This window comes from Astyanax mexicanus, chromosome 21 (genome assembly GCF_023375975.1).
Source record: "Astyanax mexicanus isolate ESR-SI-001 chromosome 21, AstMex3_surface, whole genome shotgun sequence".
NCBI lineage: Eukaryota > Metazoa > Chordata > Actinopteri > Characiformes > Acestrorhamphidae > Astyanax > Astyanax mexicanus.
Window position 1 is genome coordinate 11,622,831 of NC_064428.1, and position 25,854 is coordinate 11,648,684.

The 25,854-nt window shown below is 40.8% G+C and overlaps 3 protein-coding genes across 3 annotated transcripts in view; all 3 read left to right on the plus strand.

Moving 5' to 3' along the window:
* The first annotated feature begins 231 nt into the window (after positions 1-231).
* LOC103037236 (C-type mannose receptor 2-like) overlaps positions 232-25,854 on the plus strand; it is a 74,224-nt gene continuing 48,601 nt past the window's right edge. The window contains exons 1-4 of the mRNA XM_049470052.1: positions 232-272; positions 1,010-1,399; positions 2,609-2,971; positions 3,649-4,011. Coding sequence (XP_049326009.1) covers positions 233-272; positions 1,010-1,399; positions 2,609-2,971; positions 3,649-4,011 — 1,156 coding nt within the window. The 5' untranslated portion in view covers position 232. The remainder of the gene's footprint in view (positions 273-1,009; positions 1,400-2,608; positions 2,972-3,648; positions 4,012-25,854) is intronic.
* LOC125785900 (macrophage mannose receptor 1-like) lies at positions 10,329-20,494 on the plus strand. Its single transcript, XM_049470109.1, has 4 exons — positions 10,329-10,482; positions 11,579-11,968; positions 12,609-12,971; positions 20,445-20,494. Exons 1-4 carry the CDS (start codon positions 10,443-10,445, stop codon positions 20,447-20,449), a joined length of 798 nt encoding a protein of 265 aa, XP_049326066.1. The 5' UTR covers positions 10,329-10,442; the 3' UTR covers positions 20,450-20,494.
* On the plus strand, positions 21,505-25,003 carry LOC103039357 (macrophage mannose receptor 1-like). The gene is made up of 5 exons (XM_049469677.1): positions 21,505-21,567; positions 21,653-21,967; positions 23,602-23,938; positions 24,123-24,467; positions 24,636-25,003. The coding sequence occupies exons 1-5, from the start codon at positions 21,505-21,507 to the stop codon at positions 25,001-25,003; spliced, it is 1,428 nt and encodes a 475-aa protein (XP_049325634.1).

Sequence of the window (25,854 nt, forward strand, 5' to 3'; positions counted from 1 at the left end):
TTTTGAGAGTACGGGCATAAGCTATTCATATATGTTCAGGCATTTCAAAATAAATATATTACGCAATGCTTTTGAATGTGTTATAAAGCTCCTATGTAGATATTTCAAATAAAGTTTTAACCATATTTCAATATCAATATTATTAAACATTTTAATAATATTAGAAGTTATTTAGTGAAGTGATGTTCCCCCAGTCTACAAAGATTTAAATCTTACTTTTCTTTTTCAGAAAATGGATCCGAATTGTATTTCTGTTATGTTCCTCCTCTCAGGTAAATAGTGATTATTTGTTCTTTTGTAATCATGTTTTTAATAAAAATGCTGTATATATAACAGTTGCAGAAGCATAGTACAGTAAACAGATGATGTTTTACTATCCTTTTTAAAGCCCATCCCCACCATGACTACAACCTGCCCCACTAGACCCACATTTATTAGTCTTTTGGTTTGTCTGTTGGCTCAGAGTGGTCTAGCGATCTAATGTGCTGCCACTATGGTTGCTGGTTCGAATCCTAGTTATGCAGCTTGCCATCAGCTGCCGGAGCCCAGAGAGTGCACAGTTGGCCTTGCTCTCTCTGGGTGGGTACAGTAGACGGCGCTCTTTCCCCTCATCACTCCTAAGGTGATGTGGATCAGCACAAGGCTGCATCTGTGAGCTGATGTATCAGAACTGAGTCGCTGCGCTTTCCTCCGAGCGTTAGCGCTGTGATGCCACTCGGCAATGCAGTTAAAAAAAAGAGGCGGAGTCTGACTTTACATTTAACGGAGGAGGTGTGTGCTGGTCTTGACTCTCCTGGTGTTGTGGTATGACTAGTGATAGGGGATATACAGCTGAATAGGTTATTTCTCCATTATCAACCTTAAAACATACTGAATAATGCAACATTAAGTAAATAAATCAGGGAAGCTGCACGAATGGGTGGACAATTTTAGTGAAAATTTGATGGAAATGTGGTTGATCTTGTGCACAATATACTAATGTTGACGCTATTTCTCCTGATCTTCACAGCTGTGTGTGGTGTATCTCCATACGTTCCTCATCGGTATCACTTTGTGAATCAGAATAAAACCTGGACTGAAGCTCAGAGCTACTGCAGAAAGACCTACACTGATCTGGCCACCATCAACAACATGGACGAGATGAAGAAGCTGAACGACACTCTGAAAAATCTGAGAAAATTGGCCATCTACCCTCATATAGGCCTGAAGAGGAGAGGCACTGGGAGATGGCAGTGGTCTCTGGCAGATGAAAGTTTCTACGGTTCAGGATGCATGCTTGGAACCTCCAGCGCTGCACTAGTAAGCAGTCCTGGAAAGGATTGTGTTGCGATGAATAAAAGTGATGGGTCCTGCATTACTTATGACTGTATGACGACATTCTCTTCTTTTGTGTGTTATGGTAAGTAACAAACAGACTGTAGGTAATGTGGGAGTTAAATATGTTTCCAGGTTGAGTGTACCGGGGTTGAATGAGACAGGGTAAAATGAGGCAGGGTTCAGTGTGACGGGGGTTCAGTGTGAAGGGGTTGAATGTGACGGGGTTGAGGGTGATGGGGTTAAATGTGACAGGATTGAGTGTGATGGGATGGAGTGTGTCTGGGCTGAATGTAACAGGATTGAATGTGAAGGGGTTGAGTGTGACAGGGTTGAATGTGATGGGGTTGAGTGTGAGGGGGTTGAATGTGATGGGGTTAAATGTAACTGAGTTGATTGTAATAAGGTTGAGAGTGACGGGGTTGAATGTGACGGGGTTGAGTGTGATGCGATTGAGTGTGACAGAGTTGAATGTGACGGGGTTAAATGTGAAGGGGTTGAGTGTGTCTGGGCTGAATGTAACAGGGTTGAATGTGACGGGGTTGAATGTGACAGGGTTAATTGTGACAGGGTTGAATGAGACGGGGTTGAGTATGATGGGGTTGAGTGTGTCTGGGCTGAATGTAACAGGGTTGAATGTGCCATGGTTAAATGTAACAGGGTTGAGTGTTAGGATTTTGAGTTTGTCGTAGCTGAATAATAATTTGGTTGAATGTGACAGGGTTAAATGTGATGGGATTGAGTGTGAAGGGACTGAGTGTGTGCAGGTTAAATGTTATGGGGTTGAGTGTGTGCAAGTTAAATGTGATGAGGTTGAGTGTGATGTGGTTTAATGTAACATGGTTGAGTGTGACAGGGTTGAGTTTGTTGTGGTTGAATGTGATGATGTTGAGTGTGATGTTGGGTTTAATTCAACAGGTTTGAATATGATGGGGTTGAGTGTGACAGGGTTGAGTTTGATGGGGTTATACGTGATGGGATTGAATGCAATATGGTTAAAAGTGATAGTTGAGTGTGACAGGGTTTAATGTGTCATGATTGAATGTGACGGGGTTGAGTTTGTTGTGATTGAATGCGATGGGGTTAAATATGACAGGGTTGAATGTGATAGAACTGTGTCCAGGTTGAGTGTGACGGGGTTGAATGTAAAAGGTTCAGTGTTACAGGGTTTACTATAACAGGGTTACATTAACATCTATTTTAATCAATGTAATATAGGTCATTATCACCTGAGCTTTTGTTGTATTTTGGGCAAAAACTCACTGAATTGTTAATTTGTCTAAATGTTTTTCAGTGGATAAAATAGGCCCAGGAAATTATATATTCATTAATGACAGTAAGACCTGGCGTGAAGCTCAGAGCTACTGCAGACAGAGCTACACAGACCTGGCCAGTGTGAGGAACCTGACAGAGAACAAGCAGATCTGTGAAGTGGCAGAAAACAGCAGTGGTAGTTTCTGGATTGGCCTGTTTTACGATATCTGGGAGTGGTCTGATCAGAGTAACTCCTCATTCCGGTACTGGAATTCTACCCAGGCAAATAATAATCAGCAAGTAGCTGGTGGAGGTGAGAACTGTACCGGCGTGTCTTTAAAACAATCGGGTCTGTGGCATGATATAAATTGTGACGTCCAGTTTCCATTTATCTGCCATGAGGGTGAGTTACATTTAAATGATTCATTATGGTCAAAATAATGCAAAATTTCTGGTGATTACAGATTAAAAAATTTAATCTGATCAATCACAACAATAGTGTGTTATTAACTACGATTCATTGAACTTGTTCTTCTTAAGACACAAGTTTTTATAGTTGTCATATCCTTGCCCTGTTCCCTGTCGTTTTCCTTCCCTCCACGTGCACTCTGTAGCCCCCCCCATTACCTGTCCCCAGGTGTTCTTTGTTTCCTGCTTCGTCCATGTGTATTAATAGTCCATTTGTCCTAATGTCTGTGTCCGTTCTTGTACGTGTTTACATCTGTTAGGTTGTTAATTTTCTTAGTTTCTATTCAGTCTTTTCATTGTTTCCAGGTTTTGGTTTATTTCTCTTTATTTCTGGTTCTTTGTTTGTTTTCTTGTTTATATTGTCAGTAAATACTTGCATTTGCGTCTGCTCTCCGTGTCCTCTCCCTGCTTCAGCATGACAATAGTGGATATCTAAATGTAAATAAAAGAATGAATGTAAGAAATGTAAAATTGTAAAAATCTCAGCTTGGTTGTAAGGATGTCTGATTTGCTGAGTATGAAAGGACATAAAATTTCACAATCTAGCATTGAATACTTTATGCAAAGAACCCAAATGGTGTCCTAAATCAGTTTTATTCTCCCTTCCTCCAGATAAGCTGATCTTGATCCAGCAGAAGCTGAGCTGGAGAGAAGCTCTGAGATACTGCAGAGAGAATCATGTGGACCTGGTCTCAGTTCACTCTGAGGAGATCCAGCTCTGGGTGAAGGATGTGGCTCAGAAAGCCTCCACTAATCATGTGTGGCTGGGTCTGCGTCACACCTGCGCCCTCAGCCTCTGGTTCTGGATAAGTGGAGACTTTATCTGCTATGATAACTGGGCTCCAGGTAACGGTGCAGAAGGTGAAGACTGCAGTCCTGTAGAGAGAACCGGAGCGGTGCAGGCTAGAGGAGATCAGCAGTGGGTCAGCCTGCCTGAGAACCAGACACTCAACTTCATCTGCATCAGATATGAAGGTTAGGTCGTGAGTGTTTGTGGTGGAGAAGATTGATGCAGGCCTTGTTGTTCAGCCTTCTTGTACTTCTCTTTCTGGAATCAGGGATTCATTATCCAGAGTTCCTATCGTTGTAATTCTCATGATTGCAAAAGTTGCATTCCTATACTCTTTAATTGTTTTGCGCAACATTTACACGGTGTAGCTAGTAATGACCAAAAAAATAGTGTACCAAGAAATTCGCCCATTTTGCCATTTTCTCAGGGTTGTTGAACCTGGGCCTGAAGACCTGCACACTCGTAGATTGCTGGAGCTGGTGTCCCAGCCAATCAATTTCTTTAAATGTCCCTTTAAACCCATTATGTATGTTTTTCACTATAAAACGCACCAGAATATAGGTTGCATTTTGCAACACTAGTAAGGAACAGGGGTGTCACCATGTTTTCCGACATGTTTACAGCAGGACTTGCAGCTGGATGGTGGTGGTGTTGGTGAAGGGTAGGCTAACTAAGTCAAGTAATGCTTAGATAAGATAAAAACTGTGATTCTTAAACTTTATTTGGGTGAGTAAAGCACTTCTGTTAATTTACAGTAAGCTTAGATTTCCAGATTTCCACTAAGGATGCATCAAAGCACTACACTGAGGAACCCTGAGTGTTTCGATAAGCCTGGGTGATATAACAGAAAGAGCTCACATTTAGCGCTTTTCTGCTAAAAGAACCAGCCCACATTTCCAGCAGATTTAGTCTAACCACCAAAACATCACATTATATGCCATCAACAGAGGGTGCTACACAGTGGCCCTGAACAGAAGCAGTCACAGTTTGCACTGAAAAACCTAGTATTCTTCGGTTCCCGCTGTGAACAAACATTCCTTGTTCCAGTCCAATGATTTCTTTTGTCAATAAGTGTACATGGTTTAATGCTTTAGTCTATAATAAATTGTATAGCTTATATAAAATGTATAGCTTAAACTACATTCTTTTGTTTCTTCTGTTTTTTATGCTTTTTATTGCTGTTTATTCACTGCATGAATAGGTGTTTATATCTATATGATGGGCTGTTTCTGCATATACCTGTAACATACAGTACATGTCAACCCACTTTTATTTGCTTTATTATAATTTTTAATTAAAATCTATGTAAAAAAAAAATCTGGGTTTGGCTCCATTTATCTGTTTAGCTATACAGTATGTGAATTAATAACAAATAAAAAAGTTCCATTCACACTTTATACAAAGATCTAAAAAATGAACAAGTAAGCACATATACTGATCAAGCGTTATAACATTATAACATTATGACTTTTTTCTATACACTATATCTTTTTTAAGCTCTGATAATACCAGAGCAATTTGTAGTTCCATAATTACAATCTGTAGTCCTATATCTATTTTTCTGAATACTTTTCTATCAGGACCACCACATATGAACTGTTATTTGGGTTGTGAGTCAATAACACTGAATAGATTGGTGGTGGTGTATGAGGTGTAAGTGTGCGTTGTGCTGGTACAGTGCTGCAGGAGTTTTAAACTCTGTGTTCACTCACTGTCCTCCACTCAATTACACACTCCCACCTACAGCTGCTTCCCATAGGAAGCAATCCATAGGATGCTTCCCATAGGACACTGGCCATAGGACACTTCCCACAGGACGTCACCCATAGAATGCTTCCCAGAGGATGACGGCCATAGGACGCTTCCCACAGGATGTCAGCCATAGGACTCTTCCCACAGGACGTCAGCCATAGGACACTTCCCACAGGACGTCATCCATAGGACGCTTCCCATAGGACATTTCCCATAGGATGTTTCCCACAGGATGCCACACATAGGACGCTTCCCACAAGATGTTGCTCATAGGATGCTTCCCACAGGACGTCACCCAAAGAACGTTTCCCACATGATGCCACCTAGAGGATGTTTCCCACAGGACGCTGCCCAGAAAATGCTTCCCCCAGGATGCCACCTATAGAATTTTTCCCACAGTCACTGCCCATAGGAAGCTTCCAACTGGTACCGCCCATAGGACGCTTCCTACAGGACGTTGCCCAAAGAACGTTTCCCACAGCACGCTGCCCGTAGGACACTTCCCACAGGATGCCGCCCATAGGACATTTCCCACAGAATGGCGCCCATAGGACACTTCCCACAGGATGCCGCCCATTGAATACTTCCCACAGCATGCTGCCCATAGGACACTTCCCACAGTATGCCGCCCATATGACGCTGATCACACGATGTTGCCCAAAAGACAACGCCCATAGGACACTTCCCACAGGATACCGCCCATAGGATGCTTTTCACAAGATGCTGTCCACAGGACCTCACCCACACAATGCTGTTGGTGGACAGTAGTGACAGTAAGTTAACCTTTTTTTGTAATTAATAGCTAAAATGTTCTCCTATGATGCAATGAAACATATAAAATCTTATATTATACATGTTTTTTAACCTTTAAAAAAAATGTTTTTATTGTGGTCATTTCCACCAATGTGCTATAGGCAAGGATTATATTTCCGTGTATTTTGGTAGGCACAATATGCAAATCAGTTAATCATTAATACCACACCCTGGTTATGTCTAACCATCTGTGACTCAATGCTATTAGAGGCACACTGCTCAGTCCAATCAGCTCCCCCTCCTGCCCCACCACTAAACCCATACATCACCCAGTGCCCCTCCCAAACTACTTCTTCCATTTTTTTTTTCACAACACACACTAACACCACCACCATGGTAATCAGTGCTAAAAAAGAGAAAAAAAACAGTGGTATAGTGTCATTTCCTCTTGTGAATTATTAGTAATCAGTGAACTAATGTATTATAACTGTTCTATACTGTTCTTTTCTCATTTGTTCCTGTATCCATTTATCTCCTCTCAAATCTCTGTTAGCTCCAACCCGTCACACACACCCATCGTCTGAGGCTGAAGTCATTTGAATTAGATGACAGCTTACAGGTTCAGGGCCTACGGCACAAGTTTTGCATAACTTTATCAGAAACATCAGAGACATATCAGGTATCTACACCCACTGCACCTGTTTTGCATATGTTTGAAAGTACAAGTCAGTGTAATAGGGAAGAAGATTATCATGTACACACAATGTTGAGCTGATGTTGCAGGATCTTTCTAGGACCATTTTTTATTGCTGTATGAAAAAGGGAGCGAGGGTTTGAGTCTTGTTGAATGCACTATGTTTTTTAAAGGCAGTTTGGATAGATCTGTTTCTAAATTCAGATTTTTTTATTGCAAATTATGAAACATGATTGAAATGTGTTGCTTTTTTGTCTAATATGTCCAACCTGTCTACTAAAAAAGTAAATAAACAAATTAAAAAACATCACTACAGATACATTTCTGCTGCTTTTCTCTGCTATGGAGCTTCTTAAAAGGAACTATTAGATAAAAACACATGAAATTATAGGAATTATACATTATAATTGGGTAAAGTTTAGGGTTAGGTTGAGGTGTGGTTTAATCCTAGTTTTAGATACAGGTTGAAATTAGGTTATGAGTCCAGCTAAGGATAAGTTATAGTTGAACTCCATCTCCACAATACTCACACTGGTAACTGAATACAGTGTAAATACTACACTCTGGCACACTTAGAGTGTAAAATCCAGTGAACAGCAAGGGTTAACAATCTTCCTCAGTAATCCAACACTGGCAGCTTGTCGAACCCAGGTATCAAACCCCCCCAAAAATGCTATAATCAATAATTGAGTGCTGTAACCACAGAGCCAACATGCTCCAGATCTCAAACTGAAAGACCTGACTTGTAATCATCCATGTTCTGGCTGATGAGCCTTACAATCAATGTGTTTATGGGTGCAGGATCTCAGAGACTTTTGGATTTTGGTCAGTTTTAAACACCCTGAGCTTCTGGTTGGGAAACATTTTGATGGTGGTTTGTTGGACTGTACTAGTTGCCATTTCACAGTAAGGCCACAATTGACCTCTGTACCTTCAGTGGAACGTCTACAGCCGTAGGCCTGGTAAGGTCAAATCAGGTCAGTGATGGTATCTCTACAAATTTGCATTCGTAGAGGTGGCTAGTGGCTACATGTGGCAGCTCTGTTGAGGCCAGTGGCAGCTCCAGTGTGTCCTCCTCCAGCTCAATCCATACAGTGGAGGTTTGGCCAGCAGTTCAGGAAAGATGTTGCTGACGCCCTCACCTTCTTAGGCCAAACAGAACAGAAACAATAACTAGATTGCTATTTCTGCTGGTGTTAATTTGTGACTGGTTGCTATTTGCTAAGCTGTTGCTAAACGGTTGCTAGGTGGTTGCTAAGGTGTTGTATTATTATCCATGTTGGTTGCAATGTTGTTTCTGCTGAGGTCTTGGTAGTGCCCATGGTGGTTGCTATCTTGTCGCTTGGTGGCTGCTAAGGTATTGCTCGGTGGTTGCTAAGATGTTGCTATACATCAGCTCACCAAACTCTGGCCCTTAATTCTCTGTGTTTTCATTCTTGTACCGAATAACCACATGCTAATGTCATGTTCCATGCTAGTGGTATTATGAAACTTTAAAGGAGCGTGCCTGATGCCTTTCACCCCCTTCTATTCTAACGTCCTTTTAATACCACCCTCTCCCGATTATATTGTGTTTAATGTTACTCTTTACTTTTTCTCTGTGTGTGCTTGTTTACCTGTATCCCCAAAAATAAAATATTTAAACAATATCTCAACAATTACTCAAATTAAAATGTAAAATTCAAAAGTTGGAAGCCATATAAATTTCATCCAATGTTATTAGAGAAACAACAATCTAGCTAAACCTGGTTCTTCGGCTATGACTTAATTAACCCTGAAGTGGTGCGTTATTTTCTCAGTTTAACATCAAAACCAAGAAGTCAAGACATAGCTTTTTAGTGTCACCTGCTAGCTAGCTAGTAAATATTCTATCGTAGGGGAGCTTGGTCTTACACAGAGTGTACACTTGCATGTTTAGCTGGAATGTATTTGGCTGAATTTAACTCTCATGTTAATATTAATTTCATGTCTGATTTGATGTTACAGATTAACGTGGACACAAAAGTAAGTTCAGAACATTTTATACAAGAGTGTTTTTTTAAGACACTGGTTGAAATGTGAAATTTGAAGAAGGATGCTGTGCCCATGTTATTTGCCTGGGCAGAGTTAGTATATAACTGGTTAGCAAGCTAAGCTAACGTGCGAGAACACAGCAAACAAAGGCGGTTACCTAGATACCATCCACATTGTGCCCATAACCCTTAATCCAGTTACTGAAGTCTTTTAGTAAAACAGCCAGAGTATCTTGCACCAATTTTCTCCCCATTTTTGAACTAGTGGATATTCTGCTGGCTCCTTCACTGCCTTGGAATTTCAGGTTTAGGAACGTACCCCCCAGCCTCACTTTCCTTTCAACATGGGCGCAGAGTGAATAAGGTGCATATGGTACTTCATTGGGCCCTGGCACTAAGCCTGTATTTGATCGATGCACTACGTCCCGTACTTCATTTTTACTTTAGGGTTAAACATCCATTTGCCATTCTTTGGCCCAATCCCATTTTACCCCTTGGCCCTACCTCTTACCCCTACACCTCTGTTTTGAGAGTGCAAACCAAGGGGTAGGGGTGTCTGGATTCTTGTTAGGCTGGAGGGGTTGGTTAGATGAAGGGATATGACTTGTAAGATCTACATACAGAGATTTTTCAGATGCACACTTCATACTGAGGGGTATGAGAACCACTGGTAAGATGGTGGAACAAGCGACCAAAAAATACCACCTGTTCAAGGGGTAAGTGGTAGGGCCAAGGGGTGAAATGAGATTGGGCCTCAGTTACCTACTTGTGGAAAATCAGCTGGCATCTTTCCTTTCTAAAAAAGGTTCTCCTAACTCTTCCTTTCCCCCTGTAGGGGAAAGCAGAACACTTCTAACTAAACAGTGCTTTAACAGATTTCTAAGACTTTCTAAGATTTTTCTGATCCCATCAGCAACATTTAACACAAACCCAAGACATCTAACCATCCCCTCACCCATATGACTCTCATCAAGTAGGAATCTCCCTTTGGTTCCCAATGTTTAACTGAATTAGACCCACAACACCTCCACAAGACTCAGCAGTGATTCCTGGAGCGCCAGACTTACTATCAGGGCGTAAGGGGTTAACAGTGTATGAACCACAACTCAGAACTGAATGGTGACATTTAAGCCATGCTGATTATTTGTTTTGTAAATCCATCTGCAGTGGGCTACATTTCCTCTTTACAGGTACTTCCCAAATACCGTCAGTGAAACTGTTGTAGGGCAGATTAAAGCAAATCAGAGATGCTATCTTCATATGACTGCGTTCAAGAGAGGAGGAGCGATATTAGAGAGAATAATAAAGAAAGAGGAGAGATACTGTACAGATCACAACAGGAGGTGAAGAACGACAGAGACACATCAGGACGAAGAAATCGGATCTGAACATCTAGATTCCAGAAATGGATCAGAAGTGGATCTCAGTCTTTCTGCTGTTCTCAGGTCAGTGAACATCATTTAGTACTAAATTACACACCAGATAATACATTTTTAACTTTTTGTTAACTTTCCTAAGCACATGTATCTGCAGACACTCATCTTGTTACGAGTTTCAGTCATGATTTTTGTGCACTGGAAGTTTACTACAGAAAAAAAAAACAAGAATTAAATGTGACTCACCACAGTATAGACTTTATTTTTGACAATTTGACAATTTATCAAACATTTAACACAATACTTTAAAAACAATAGTTTAAAAACATACTTTTCAAATCATGTTTTTCTCTTTTTATGCAAAATATTCTGTTCACCTCATCTTTAAACAATAATTAGACTAATTTAACACAATATTACATAATAAAATGATTCCACAAAAAAAACTAGCCTGACTCTGCTTTAGATTTGCTTTAGATTTGGACATTGTGTTTCCTTTAAACCCCTCTCAGCATCACCAGCTAAAGAGAAGAGAATCCAATGACAGTTTTTAATCGTACAGCAACAACAATGTGCTGTTTTAAGCAGGATTAATCGCTTGGTGAAATGAATTGAAAAATTAAAAGTCCTTTCTTTACTATTTTTTCCCAGTAAACATTTACAGTATTTCCATAAAATTATATATACATTGGAATACATGAATTACTGGTGTTTTACCAGCTTTAACTGTCCATTTTAAGGAAAATTACTTTAAAATAGTAGGTTTTCTTATTAAAATAATATGAAATTACTAATTACTGTAACTATATAAAAAAATACCGGATAAGTTTTATCACACCCAATTAAGTTTATTATAAATAATTAACTTTTTTTTTTTTAAATCAGTATGCATAACTGTAGTACATGAGAATATTAACTAATGTAGTTTTTACTTGTTTACCTAACATCAGTTACTATTATTTATTATTATTTATCTCATGTGTTGTTCATGTTAACAAATGCTTTACTTTTAATGTTGGTTGATCTACATAGCATTAAATAATGCAGTTGTTACATGTTTAACTAACATTATGTAAGCATTGTTAATGTATTTGTAATGGTTATTAATGTTATTTAGTCAATTCTTAATGTAAAATGTTACCACACTTTCTCCTGATCTTCACAGCTGTGTGTGGTGTATCTCCATACGTTCCTCATCGGTATCATTTTGTGAATGAGAGTAAAAACTGGACTGAAGCTCAGAGCTACTGCAGACAGAACTACACTGATCTGGCCACCATCAACAACATGGACGAGATGAAGAAGCTGAACGACACTCTGATAAATAAAGATGGCGAATATGTCTGGATTGGTCTGGAAAAAGGGAACATCGGGAAATGGGGGTGGTCTCTGGGAGGTGGAAATTTCTACAGTGTCGGAGATTCGTACCGGAACTGGGACAGTAAAGAACCAAATAATGATGGAGGGAATGAGTTCTGTGTTGGGATGTATAAAAAAAGCGGACAGTGGCTTGATGTCAACTGTGGAGATAATTATCGTTTTGTGTGTTTTGACGGTAAGATCTCCTACTAGATACAGACTAATGAAGAATAATACTAAAACCTGATTGGTTGTTCATATTCATTCTTTGATATTATTGAGCTGTGTTTCTTTGTTAGTTTTAAAAGTGCAGTTTTATCTGATTTTGTCTTTCAGAGAAGAAGACAGGAACTGAGAGATACATATTCATTAATGAGTCAAAGACCTGGCGTGAAGCTCAGAGCTACTGCAGAGAACATCACACAGACCTGCCCAGTGTAAGGAACGAGACAGAGAATGAGCAGGTTTGGAATTTGGTAAAAGCTCATTGTCACGATGAGAGGGCTTGGATCGGCCTGTTTATTGACTCCTGGGAGTGGTCAGACCAGAGTAAATCTTCATTCCGTTACTGGAACTCTACCCAGCCAGATACTGATGATAAATGTGCTGCAGCCTCTGTGAAGGACCAGTCTCAGTGGTATGATGTAAACTGTAACACATCATTCCCTTTTATCTGCTATGAGAGTAAGTTATGCTTAACTTATTCAATAAAGGAATAATGTATTTTTATTACATTTATTTTTTACATGGTTTAAACTGCAATATCTTTAATAATTTTGATAATAATATCAATAATATTTAATGTTCAGTTTTGCCTGTTTTTCTTTTTTCTCCAGATGAGCTGATCTTGATCCAGCAGAAGCTGAGCTGGAAAGGAGCTCTGAGATACTGCAGAGAGAATCATGTGGACCTGGTCTCAGTTCACTCTGAGGAGATCCAGCTCTGGGTGGAGGATGTGGCTCAGAATGCCTCCACTGATCATGTGTGGCTGGGTCTGCGTCACACCTGCACCCTCAGCTTCTGGTTCTGGGTGGGTGGAGAGTCTTTCTGCTATGATAACTGGGCTCCAGGTAACGGTGCAGAAGGTGAAGACTGCAGTCCTGTAGAGAGAACCGGAGCGGTGCAGGCTAGAGGAGATCAGCAGTGGGTCAGCCTGCCTGAGAACCAGACTCTCAACTTCATCTGCATCAGATATGAAGGTTAGATTTAGTGTTTATTAGTGTGATTTCTACAGAATATTCACATAGATCTCATTAAAATAACCCTGTTTTTTTCCACAGACTGAAACCAGGTGTGAAGTGTCTTCTGGTTCATCATCAGCTTTCCAACATTTACTCTATATTAGCTTATATTAGTGGTTTATATCTTATATTCTAGAACCATTGAGCTAAACTGCATTTACTTTTTCATATTTGAGCCTCTTTATCTGTTATCTCTTTATCAGTTACTAAAATTCAGAAGTAATAAATTCAGTTTTGTAATGTTGTCATTGTGCATAAGTGATGTTTATTGATCATTTTACTGCTGATAGTATGCACAGATTAGACTGATCGTAACTGTAACAGCCTAAAAAAAGCATGCTGATATCTAGAGCGGAACTCTCCAGACCAATTTTATTTTCATATCTAAAATTTCTAAATACGTTAAATCTGTTATATCAAAGAATATGTTTTTTATTTCTTTTCATCTTCATCTTAATGTATTTTCTAATATTATTTTAATCATTCTAAAACTGTTATTACTGTATTCTTTATTTGAATAAAGCAGATAAAATCAGATAATTGTCAGAATTTATTTTTACTATAAAAGAATCCATTATTGTTTTCTATGAAACCAATCAAGGGTGACAAAATTAAACTGTGACACATCACATCCATTCAGTTTATATTAATGGTTTATACTGTATATACTGTAACTGTTGTGGCTTTAAGTTTTTCTTAGATTTGCTTGTTTATCTGTATGTCAAATACTTGCATAAATTATTAAACTGAAAAAAAGTAAAAAAAAAAGCAAAAGCAAAAGCTCAATATTAGGACAGTAACTCAGTTGATGTTCATTGATTTTCTGCTGATAGGGGTAGCAGGGTTCAAGTATATAGAGCTTTACAATCTGCACAGATTAGATGGATAGTAACAGTAATAGTCCTGTCATCCTGCCACTGAGTCTGTATTAATATACTGCCTTATAATCCATACATCACTACAAATGGGGGGGGGAGGGCGACTTCACAACCACTTCAAGAGGTGGTGGCTGACTTCACATGTAAACAGACGCAGCAGTGTACGCTGCTGGCACAGGAGATGTGGAGGTGGCGGATGCCACTGTCACAGGAACAGAAGTGCCACTGGCACTGGAGCTGTGACGTAGGCGTGCTCCACTGGCACTGGAGCTGTGACGTAGGCGTGCTCCACTGGCACTGGAGATGTGGAGGTGGCAGAGGCCACTTGCAAAGGTACAGCAGTGACAGCAGCTCTTGCTGCCACAGGAACAGAGGCGGTGGGCTCTGCTGGAACTGGATCTGTAGTGGAGGCGGGTGCCACTGGCACTGAAGCTGAGTTGGCAGCAGGCACTGCTGGCACAAGAACAGGTGTGGTGCCGTGTGCAGCTGGCACTGAAGCTGCAATGACAGGCTTTGCTGGCACTGGAGCTAAGGCAGCGGATGGCTCGGGCAGTGTAGCTGTTGAAGTTGGTACTGGAACAGAGGTGGTGGGGCGCCGCAGGCACTGGAGCTGAGGCAGTGGGTGCCAACAAAGCTAGCACTGGAGCAGAAGAGGTGGGTGCCGCTGAAGTTGGTACTGGGGCAGAAGAGGTGGGTGCCGCTGAAGCTGATACTGGAGAAAAAGACCTGGGTGCCGCTGAAGCTGGTACTGGAGAAGAAGAGGTGGGTGCTGCTGAAGCTGGTACTGGAGCAGAGGCAGTGGGTGCCGCTGAAGCTGGTACTGGAGCAGAAGAGGTAGCTGCCGCTGAAGCTGGTACTGGAGCAGAGGCAGTGGGTGCCGCTGAAGCTGGTACTGGAGCAGAAGAGGTAGCTGCCGCTGAAGCTGGTACTGGAGAATAAAAGGTGGGTGCCGCTGAAGCTGGTACTGGAGCAGAAGAGGTGGGTGCTGCTGAAGCTGGCACTGGAACAGAGGCAGTGGGTGCTGCTGAAGCTGGTACTGGAGCAGAAGAGTTAGCTGTCGCTGAAGCTGGTACTGGAGCAGAAGAGGTAGCTGCCGCTGAAGCTGGTACTGGAGCAGAAGAGGTGGGTGCCGCTGAAGCTGGTACTGGAGCAGAAGAGGTGGGTGCTGCTGAAGCTGGCACTGGAGCAGAGGCAGTGGGTGCTGCTGAAGCTGGTACTGGAGCGGTGCAGGCTAGAAGAGATCAGAAGTGGGTCAGCCTGCCTAAGAACCAGACTCTCAACTTCATCTGCATCAGATATGAAGATTAGGTAGTGTGTATGTGTGCTTTGTACTAAACGTGCATATAGACATGACATAAAATCTTAATTATAGATTATTTTTCACAAATTGAAACCAGGTGTGAAGAATTTGTTTTGAATTTGTTGCCCAGAATCAGCAGCTCAACAACTTTACCACATTCTCTGTATATTAGCTTAAAGTAGTGCTTTATACTGTATGTGCTGTAACTGTTAAGGTAAAATGCATTTCCTTGTTTCATATCTCTGCTTTTTTACCTCTTTCCAATGACTTTCATCACTTACTTAACTGTGAAGTTAAAAAAGCAAATACATTTATGAGAATTTGGAGAGTGAAAAGCCTGCCCAAATCTAGAGCAGAGCTCTGAGACTAAAACTTGAAGCTTATTAATTTTTTTTTTACGTACTTTCTGTTCACTTCATATAAATGTATTTTGTACACTTATGTTAATCATCATGTCACTGCTCATACTGGATAAGTTATTTAAATAAATTTAATAAAAATCAGTTCACCGTCTGTCTTTTTCGTCACTCTCAATGAAAACAACTATTATCACACAGTGGTAAAGATAATAAATGGCAGTCTCTATCTAGAATTGTTGGTGTGAACAGGCAAGCTGGAATCAACTAATCAACTTTTGTTCAAAACACTTTACTTCTGTATATTTTTCCAGTGAGTAAAAGACAACGTCCATGCACCTTAATTATGTTCATTTTCAAGTCAAGTCAAGTCAATAGGCTTTTATTGTCAGTACAACTGAGTACAGGTACACAGTGTAATGAAATTACGTTCCTCCGGAACCACAGTGCAACATGGAACAACAAGCAATAGACAACATAAAGTGCAAGAGTGACGACAGTGCAACATAAAACTATAACTCTAAATAACAATAAATACAATAAATAAAAAAAAACGAGACAATTTAAAAGACAGGACAGTGCAGTACCTATATGGTATAATAATGTGTGTAGTGAGGATAAGGTGCAGAGATGTGTAACAAATAGAACATATATAATCACAGCAGTTACTGAGGTAGAGAGTTTATAGGTTTTGAGAGTAGCAGCAAATATTGCTGATAGAAATAAAGACATTTCAGTCTCTGTGTGCTGAGTGGGCATCTGTGTGTGTGGTTGATGTACAGTCTTTTTGTGTGTAAAGGGTGGGGGTGTACAGTTTAGTTTTGTGTGAGTGTGTTGGGTGAGTGGTGGGTGGGGGGGGTCAGCTCTATCTCTGTATGTTGAGGAGTCTGACTGCCTGGTGGATGAAGCTGTTGCAGAGTCTAGTAGTGGAGGCTCGGATGCTCCTGTATCTTCTGCCGGATGGCATCAGAGCAAAGAGTCTGTGTGACAAATGGGTGGGGTCGTCCACAATGCTGGTGGCTTTGCGGATGCAGCGTGTGGTGTAGATCTCGAAGACTGAGGGAAAGGAGACACCGATGATCTTCTCAGCTGTTCTCACTATCTGCTGTAGGGCCTTGCAGTCTGAATTGTTGCAGTTCCCAAACCAGACGGTGATGCAGGTGCTTAGGATGCTTTCTACAGTCCCTCTGTAGAACATGGTGAGGATGGGAGGTGGGAGATGTGCTTTCCTCAATCTCTGCAGGAAGTAGAGTTGCTGCTGGGCTTTCTTGGTTATGGAGCTGGCGTTGAGGGACCAGGTGAGATTCTCTCCAATGTGAACTTGGTTTTCTTCACAATTTCCACAGTAGAGCCGTTGATGTTCAGCTGGTGGTGGACACCTGGAGCTCTCCTGAAGTCAACAACCTTCTCTTTGGTTTTATCCACGTTTAGAGATAGGTTGTTGGTTCTGCACCAGTCCGTCAGCCACTGCACCTCCTCTCTGTATGCTGACTCGTCGTTCTTGCTGATGAGGCCAACTACAGTTGTGTCATCAGCCAACTTGATGATGTGGTTTGAGCTGTACTTGGCAGTACAGTCATGAGTCAGCAGAGTGAACAGCAGTGGACTGAGCACACAGCCCTGGGGGGCGCCGGTGCTCAGTATGGTGGTGCTGGAGGTGTTGTTTCAGTCAGGAAGTCCAAAACCCAGTTACAGAGGGAGGAGTTCAGGCCCTGCAAGCTCAGTTTTCCGATCAGGTGCTGAGGGATGAAGGTGTTGAATGTTGAACTGAAGTCAATGAACAGCATTCAAACACAGCAGTATTTGTTGTCCAGATGGGTGACAGCCAGCTGGTTTTTGATGTGCCTCATGACCAGCTTCTCAAAGCACTTCATGATGATGGGAGTAAGTGCAATGGGACGTTAGTCATTGAGGCAGGACACTCGAGACTTCTTTGGCACAGGGACGATGGTGGTCGTCTTGAAGCATGTTGGCACGACCGCAGTGCTCAGAGAAATGTTGAAAATGTCCGTGAGAACATCCGTGAGTTGGTCTGCACATTCTCCGAGCACTCTGACAGGTGTGCTGTCTGGTCCTGGGGCTTTCTGTGGGTTGACTCTGAGTAGAGTTCTCCGCACATCAGCTGAGGACAGGCACAGTACCTGGTCGTTTGGAGGAGGTGTGGTCTTCCTTGTTGTCGTGTAGTTCTGTGCTTCAAATCTAGCGTAGAAGGAACCTCTTCCAGCTGGCAGGCTCAGGAAACGGCGTGGATCTTAGCAGGCCTAGCGCGTAGCTCCGCTCGTATTTTTCAGAGTTAAAGAGGGTCTGTCAATTGTAAATGTGGGTGCCAGTTGTTCTCATAGCAAACTCTTGCATGATTGCAAGTTCAGATTGGATTATTTACAAAAAAACAAGCAAAAAAGCACCGTGTTTTGCTCCTGGAGTGGCCACTGCGACCGCTCGCGCCACCGACAGGAAGTATTTTGAAAGATTCCATTACTCATTTTTTAAGGCAACAGTTTTCCTCTTAGGGGTTAACAGTGTTTGATCATCAACCCAGAACTGAATGGTAACACTGAATCCTGCTGCTTATTTGTTTTGTAAACACATTTCCTCCTCAGGGGGGCTGCCCAAATACAATCAATAGAACTGTTGCTGACCTAGCTCTGACGAACGCTAATCAAATCAGAGATGCTATCTCTACAGAATTACGTGCAAAGGTAGAGGGGTGGAGCAATATTATAGAGAATTAAAAGAAAGAGGTGAGATACTGTATACTTCAGAACAGGATGTGAAGAACAACGTTGACACATCAGGAGAGAAATCTGATTTGATCTACGTTAACAAATTTTATTAAATATTTTATTCATGATATGGACCAGAAATGGATCTCAGTCTTCTTGCTGTTCTCAGGTCAGTGTACATCATTTAGTACTAAATTTCACAACGGAAAATATATTGTAAATTAGAATACATGAATTACTAGTGTTTTACCAGCTATAACTGTCCATTTTAGGGAAAATTACTTTAAAATAATAAGTTTTCTTAGCAAAATAATTTGAACATTACTGATTACTGAAATATATATATAAAATGACTAAACAAGTGTTATCACAGCCAATTCAGTTTATAACTACTATTTAGTTCATCATAAATAAATAACAATGCTTTTTCAATCAGTATGCATAACTGTAGTACATGAGATTATTAACTAATGTAGTGTTTACCTGTTTACCTAACATCAGTTACCATTATTTATGTAGTATCTCATGTGTTGTTCATGTTAACAAATGCTTTACTTTTAATGTTGGTAGATCTACATTCCCTTTGAAATTAGCATTAATTAATGCAGTTGTTACATATTTAACTAACATTATGTAAGCATTTTTAATGTATTTGTAATGGTTATTAATGTTATTTAGACAGTTCTTAATATAAAGTGTTACTACACTTTTTCCTGTTCTTCACAGCTATGTGTGGTGTATCTCCATACGTTCCTCATCGGTATCACTTTGTGGATCAGAGTAAAACCTGGACTAAAGCTCAGAGCTACTGCAGACAGACCTACACTGATCTGGCCACCATCAACAACATGGACGAGATGAAGAAGCTGAACGAGACTCTGAAAAATAAAGATGGCAAATCTGTCTGGATTGGTCTGAACAGAGGGAACACTGGGAAATGGGGGTGGTCTCTGGGAGGTGGAAATTTCGAAAATGTAGGAGATTCATACCGGAACTGGCACAGTATAGAACCAAATAATGCTGGAGGGAAAGAGTTCTGTGTTGCAATGTTTAAACAAAGCGGAACATGGTTTGATGTCAAATGTGAAGATAATTATCGCTTTGTGTGTTTTGATGGTACGAATTTCTACTTTAAATACAGATTAATTAAAGGCATGATCACATTATTCAGTGAGTTTGAATAATACTAAAACCTGATTGGTTGTTTCTATTTAATCTTTGATATTCTTGAACTGTGTTTCTTTATAAGTTTTAAAAGTGCAGTTTTAACTGATTTTGTCTTTCAGAAAAGAAGACAAACACTGAGAGGTACATTTTCATTAATGAGACAAAGACCTGGCGTGAAGCTCAGAGCTACTGCAGAGAACATCACACAGATCTGCCCAGTGTGAGGAACCCGACAGAGAACCAACAGATCTGGAGTGTGTTAAAAACTGATGACAGGAATTGGATCGGCCTGTTTAACGACTCCTGGAATTGGTCGGATCAGAGCAGCTCCTCATTCCGATACTGGGATTCTAACCAACCAGATAATAACAATGGAATTCAGCACTGTACTACCATGATAATGACTGAACAGGGTCACTGGAATGATAAAGACTGTGATACACCATATCAATTCATCTGCCATGAGGGTGAGAAGAACCTATTGTGTAATATTTTATGTTAATGTTGTTTAATATTCTAGAGTATTTTCAGTATGCATTTACTCCTTTGCCTTTTTTCTCCAGATAAACTGGTCTTGATCCAGCAGAAGCTGAGCTGGAAAGAAGCTCTGAGATACTGCAGAGAGAATCATGTGGACCTGGTCTCAGTTCACTCTGAGGAGATCCAGCTCTGGGTGAAGGATGTGGCTCAGAAAGCCTCCACTGATCATGTGTGGCTGGGTCTGCGTCACACCTGCACTCAGGGATTCTGGTTCTGGACGAGTGGGTTTACCGTCTGCTATCAGAACTGGGCTCCAGGTAACGGGACAGAAGGTGAAGACTGCAGTCCTGTAGAGAGAACCGGAGCGGTGCAGGCTAGAGGAGATCAGCAGTGGGTCAGCCTGCCTGAGAACCAGACACTCAACTTCATCTGCATCAGATATGAAGGTTAGATTTAGTGTTTATTAGTGTGATTTCTACAGAATATTCACATAGATCTCATTAAAATAACCCTGTTTTTTCCCACAGACTGAAACCAGGTGTGAAGTGTCTTCTGGCTCATCATCAGCTTTCCAACATTTACAGTGTATTAGCTTATATTAGTACTTTATACTTTATATACTGGAATGGTTGGGCTAAACTGCATTTACTTTTTTTATATGAGCTTCTTTATCTGTATTCCACTCAATTTCATAAATTGGTTGATAATTTTGAAACTGAAAATTTTGTACTAAAATTCTAAACTAATAAGTTCAGTAAGTGTTTGGACAGTAACTGAGATTTGTAATGTTATCATTGTACATAAGTGATGTTTATTGATTATTGTACTGTTAATAGTATGCACAGATTAGACTGATAGTAACTGTAACAGCCTAGAAAAGCCTACTGAGATCTGGAGCGGAATTATATTTTATATCTTATATTTTTAAGTATTTTAACATGTTAAGTCTGTTTTATCAAATAATATTGTTTCACTTTCTCTTCATCTTAATGTATTTTTTACTATTATGTTAATCATCATAAGATTGTTATTACTGGATGAGTAAATTGAATAAAGCAGATAAAATCAGATAATTGTCAACTTAATTTTGTGACTTAATTTTTACTATAAAACAATTAATTATTAATTATTTCTATGCGACCAAGAAGGGGTGACAAAATTAAACTGTGACACAGCACATCCATTCACTTTATATTAGCTTATATTAATGGTTTATACAGTATTTACTGTAACTGTTTGGCTAAACTGCATTTACGATTTACTTAGATCTGATTGTTTATCTGTATCTCATATACTTTAATAAATTACTAAACTGAAAAAACCTAAAAAAGCAAAAGCTCAATTAAGATTTGGACAGTAATTCAGTTGATATTTATTGATTTTTCTGCTGATAGGGGTAGCAGGATTAACGTAAATAAAGCTTTACAATCTGTACAGATTAGACTGAGAGTTACAGTAATAGTCTATATATGGCACTCCGTTGGGTCCTGCCACTGAGCCTGTTTGAGTACACTGCCTTATAATCCATACATCACTACAGCTGGGGGGGGGGGGGGTAGACCTGCCGTCACCCCTGTACCTGTGTAGATGGCACCTGATGCCTCTGCATCTCCAGTGCCAGTGGAGCACAGCTATGCCACAGCTTCAGTGGCACTTATGTTCCTGTGACAGTGGCATCTGCCACCTCCATTCCTGTGCCAGCAGCGCACGCTGTTCCTGTGGAGCTGTGGCGTAGGTGTGCTCCACTGGCACTGAAGATGCAGAGGCAGCAGGTGCCATCTGCACAGGTACAGGGGTGACGGCAGGTCTTACTGCCACAGGAACAGCAGGCACTGCTAGCACTGGAGCTGTAGTGGAGGCTGGTGCCACTGGCACTGAAGCTGAGTTGGCAGCAGGCACTGCTGGCAAAAGAACAGGGGTGGCGCCATGTGCAGCTGGCACTAAGCTGCAAGGACAGGCACCGCTGGAGCTGGTACTGGTACTGGAGCTGATGCGGTTGGTGCCACTGAAGCTAGTACTGAAGCGGGGGCAGCAGGTGCTGCTGAAGCTGGTACTCAAGCTGAGACAGGTTGTTTATAAAACCTGAGTTTTAGTAGTTCAAGAAACCCTCCACAGTCCTAGCATTTTTAGGCCTTTTTCAAAAATAATGTTAGCCCACTGTAAACTATTAGCCCTTATTAAAGTCTACATAAAATTAACCTTCACAACATCTGAAGAGGTAGGGCAAGTAAGGAGCTGTAAGGATACAGTTGGAGCACTGCATAATAAAGCCTTCACAGGTGCCATGCTGTCCATCATACTCACAGGGAATAGAAACCAAGAAAGGAAACACTAGCGTTTTACCATATTGCAGTACAGAAACCAGGTTGTCCAAATAACCCTCTTGTTTTGCCTTGACAAAAACAGACTTGCTGCATCCTCAGTGTGTCGTACTTTAGGTAACGCTTTCGAGGCAGGAGGCAAATGCAAGTCAGCTTTATTTTCCACTTAAACAAAAGAACAAAAATAAAGACAGAGAAACAAACTCTAGGACTAAGAAAACTGGGAAACATGAAACACCTGGGGAAGGAAACGAGGGGGCAAGGTATCAAACAAAACAGGTGAGAACACTAAAACAAAGGTGGGGCAGGGGCGGAGACAAGACTAAAAACAGGACAGGAATGGAAAAACACAAGAGATACAAAGGCTCAAAACTATTAACAATCCAACCTCAAGAATAACGTTGTTCAGTTTAGCTGACAGCTGTTCCCATACCTTTTTACCACTTTTTATCTACTGTAGTATAAGGTTGATTCATCATTAAATTGATATGAGACAATAACTGTCCATAAATTGAAGCAACGGTCTGGATCCACACAACACCTCTACAAGTTTCAGCAGTGATGTCCCAAACTCCCTATAAGGGGTTAACAATGTATGAACTACAACACAGAATAGAACAGTAATATTAAAATATGTGGCTTGCTTGTTTTGTAAACACATGTGCAGTGGGTTACATTTCCTCTTCACGGTTACTGCCTGAATACAATCAGTTGAACTGCTGCTGCCCTAGCTCTGACGAACTCTAATCAAATCAGAGATGCTATCTTCATAGGATTGCGTGCAAGAGAGGTGGAGCGACATTAGAAAGAACAATAAATAAAGAGGTGAAATACTGTATTGATCAGAACAGGAGGTGAAGAACGACGGAGACACATCAGGACGAAGAAATCGGATCTGAACATCTAGATTCCAGAAATGGATCAGAAGTGGATCTCAGTCTTTCTGCTGTTCTCAGGTCAGTGTAAATTATTTAGTACTAAATTTTACACCAGATAATACATTTTGAGCTGATGATTTTTGTGCACTGGAAGATTACCACTGAGTAAAACAAGAGTAAAAAGTGACTTACCACAGTGTAGGCATTATCAGACGTTTAACAAAATATTGTATAAAAACATACTTTTCAACACACATTTGAAATCATGTTTTTCTCTGTATATGCAAAATATTATGTTCACCTTATCTTTTAACAGTAATTAGACTAATTTAACACAATATTATATAATAAAATGATTCCACAAAGCAAATTAGCCTGATTGTGCTTTAGATTTGGCCATTGTGTTACCACAATTTCTCCTATTCTTTACAGCTGTGTGTGGTGTATCTCCATACGTTCCTCATCTGTATCACTTTGTGAATCAGAGTAAAACCTGGACTGAAGCTCAGAGCTACTGCAGACAGACCTACACTGATCTGGCCACCATCAACAACATGGACGAGATGAAGAAGCTGAACGAGGCTCTGAAGGATAAAGGTGGCGACTTTGTTTGGATTGGTCTGAACAGAGGGAACACAAGGAAATGGGGGTGGTCTCTGGGAGGTGGAAGTTTCTACAGTTTTGGAGACTCGTACCGGAACTGGGACAGTCGAGAACCAAATAATGCTGGGGGGAATGAGTACTGTGGAGCGATGTATCGAGACAGCGGACAGTGGCTTGATCACAGCTGTGAGACACTAAATGCTTTTGTGTGTTTTAACGGTAAGAACTACTATTGTAGATACAGATTAATGAAAAATGTGATCATTGTATTCTGCGAGTCTGGATAATATTGAAACCTGATTGGCTGGTCATTTGTGTATCATACAAAAGTTGAGCTTTTTTGTGCAATGTTAGACTCTGAAAATGGATCCGTTTTTAATAATGTAAATTTAATGCCTTTCAGAAAAGAATACAAGCACTGAGAGATACGTATTAATTAATGAGAGAAAGACCTGGCGTGAAGCTCAGAGCTACTGCAGAGAACATCACACAGACCTGCCCAGTGTGAGGAACCAGACTGAGAACCAGGAGGTTCGGAGTGTGGCAAAAAATGTTGGTGATATGATCTGGTTCGGCCTGTTTAATGACCCCTGGAAGTGGTCAGAAGATCAGAATAACTCCTCATTTCGATACTGGTCTCCCAACCAGCCAGATAATACTGATAAATGTGCTGCAGCATCTGTAAAGGACCAGTCTCAGTGGTATGATGTGAACTGTAACACATCATTTCCTTTTATCTGCTATGAAAGTAAGTTATGCTGAACTTATTCAATAATATAATAATGTATTTCTTAAATTTACCTTTTTAAATAGTTTAAACTGTAATAACTTTAATTATTTTGAAATTTACTGATAAAAGCAGCAGAACTTTTTTAGTGTTAATGTTCAGTTTTTGCCCTTGTTCTTCTCTCTCCAGATGAGCTGGTCTTGATCCAGAAGAAACTGAGCTGGGCAGAAGCTCTGAGATACTGCAGAGAGAATCATGTGGACCTGGTCTCAGTTCACTCTGAGGAGATCCAGCTCTGGGTGAAGGATGTGGCTCAGAAAGCCTCCACTGATCATGTGTGGCTGGGTCTGCGTCACACCTGCACTCAGGGATTCTGGTTCTGGACAAGTGGGTTTACTGTCTGCTACCAGAACTGGGCTCCAGGTAACGGTGCAGAAGGTGAAGACTGCAGTCCTGTAGAGAGAACCGGAGCGGTGCAGGCTAGAGGAGATCAGCAGTGGGTCAGCCTGCCTGAGAACCAGACTCTCAACTTCATCTGCATCAGTTATGAGGGTTAGGTAGTTTTGACTTTGTGCTTTGTATGTGCAAATAGACATGACATAAAATCTTTTCATAAAATCTGAGACCAAAATTTAAAGCTTATTTTATTATTTCTTACATTTGTAAAATAAAAATATTTTTTTTAAGTATTTTCTGTACATTTCATGTAAATGTATTTTATACAATGTTATGTTAATCATCATGACACTGTTCTTACTGGATGAGTTATTTGAATAAATTTAATAAAATCAGTTTATTGTCAGACTTTCTTTTCTTACTATAATACAATTCATTGTATACAATACAATGGATTATCTATGCAACCCATTTACAGTAGGTTGGGGAGCAGCGGCTCTCCAGCCCAGAGGGTTGCAGAACCCAATTGCAGAGCAGCAGGGTCTCAAAGCTGGTGAGGAAAAGGGGAAAAAAAGGGTGAAAAAACACAATAATTGGGTGGAGCCCCCAAAAACAGGTTGAAACCCTGGAATCGGCATGGATAGAACAGTGGGAAAAGAAAAGAGCCGAGGCTCGCTCAAGAAACTGGCATAGATAACAGCTTCAAAGCTTCACCCAGGACCTTTCTTAGGTACTGGAGACCCCTGCGTGCCCTTCGGGAGTCAAGGAGTTGTCGGACAATGTAGGCGGAGGCACCATCCACAGTATGGGGACTGGGGAAAGAGGCAGGGCCCACAGAACAAAGGTAGGGCTTCAGGCGGGAAACGTCAAGGAGGTATAAAACTGGATTAATACTAGATTAAAAGGGTTCCAGGTAACGTGGGGCCAGTTTTTGTGGGTTACCACGCAACAGGATTTCCTTGGCCAACAAACAGACTCGTTGACCATCCCGATAAGAGGGGGCGTGCTGCCG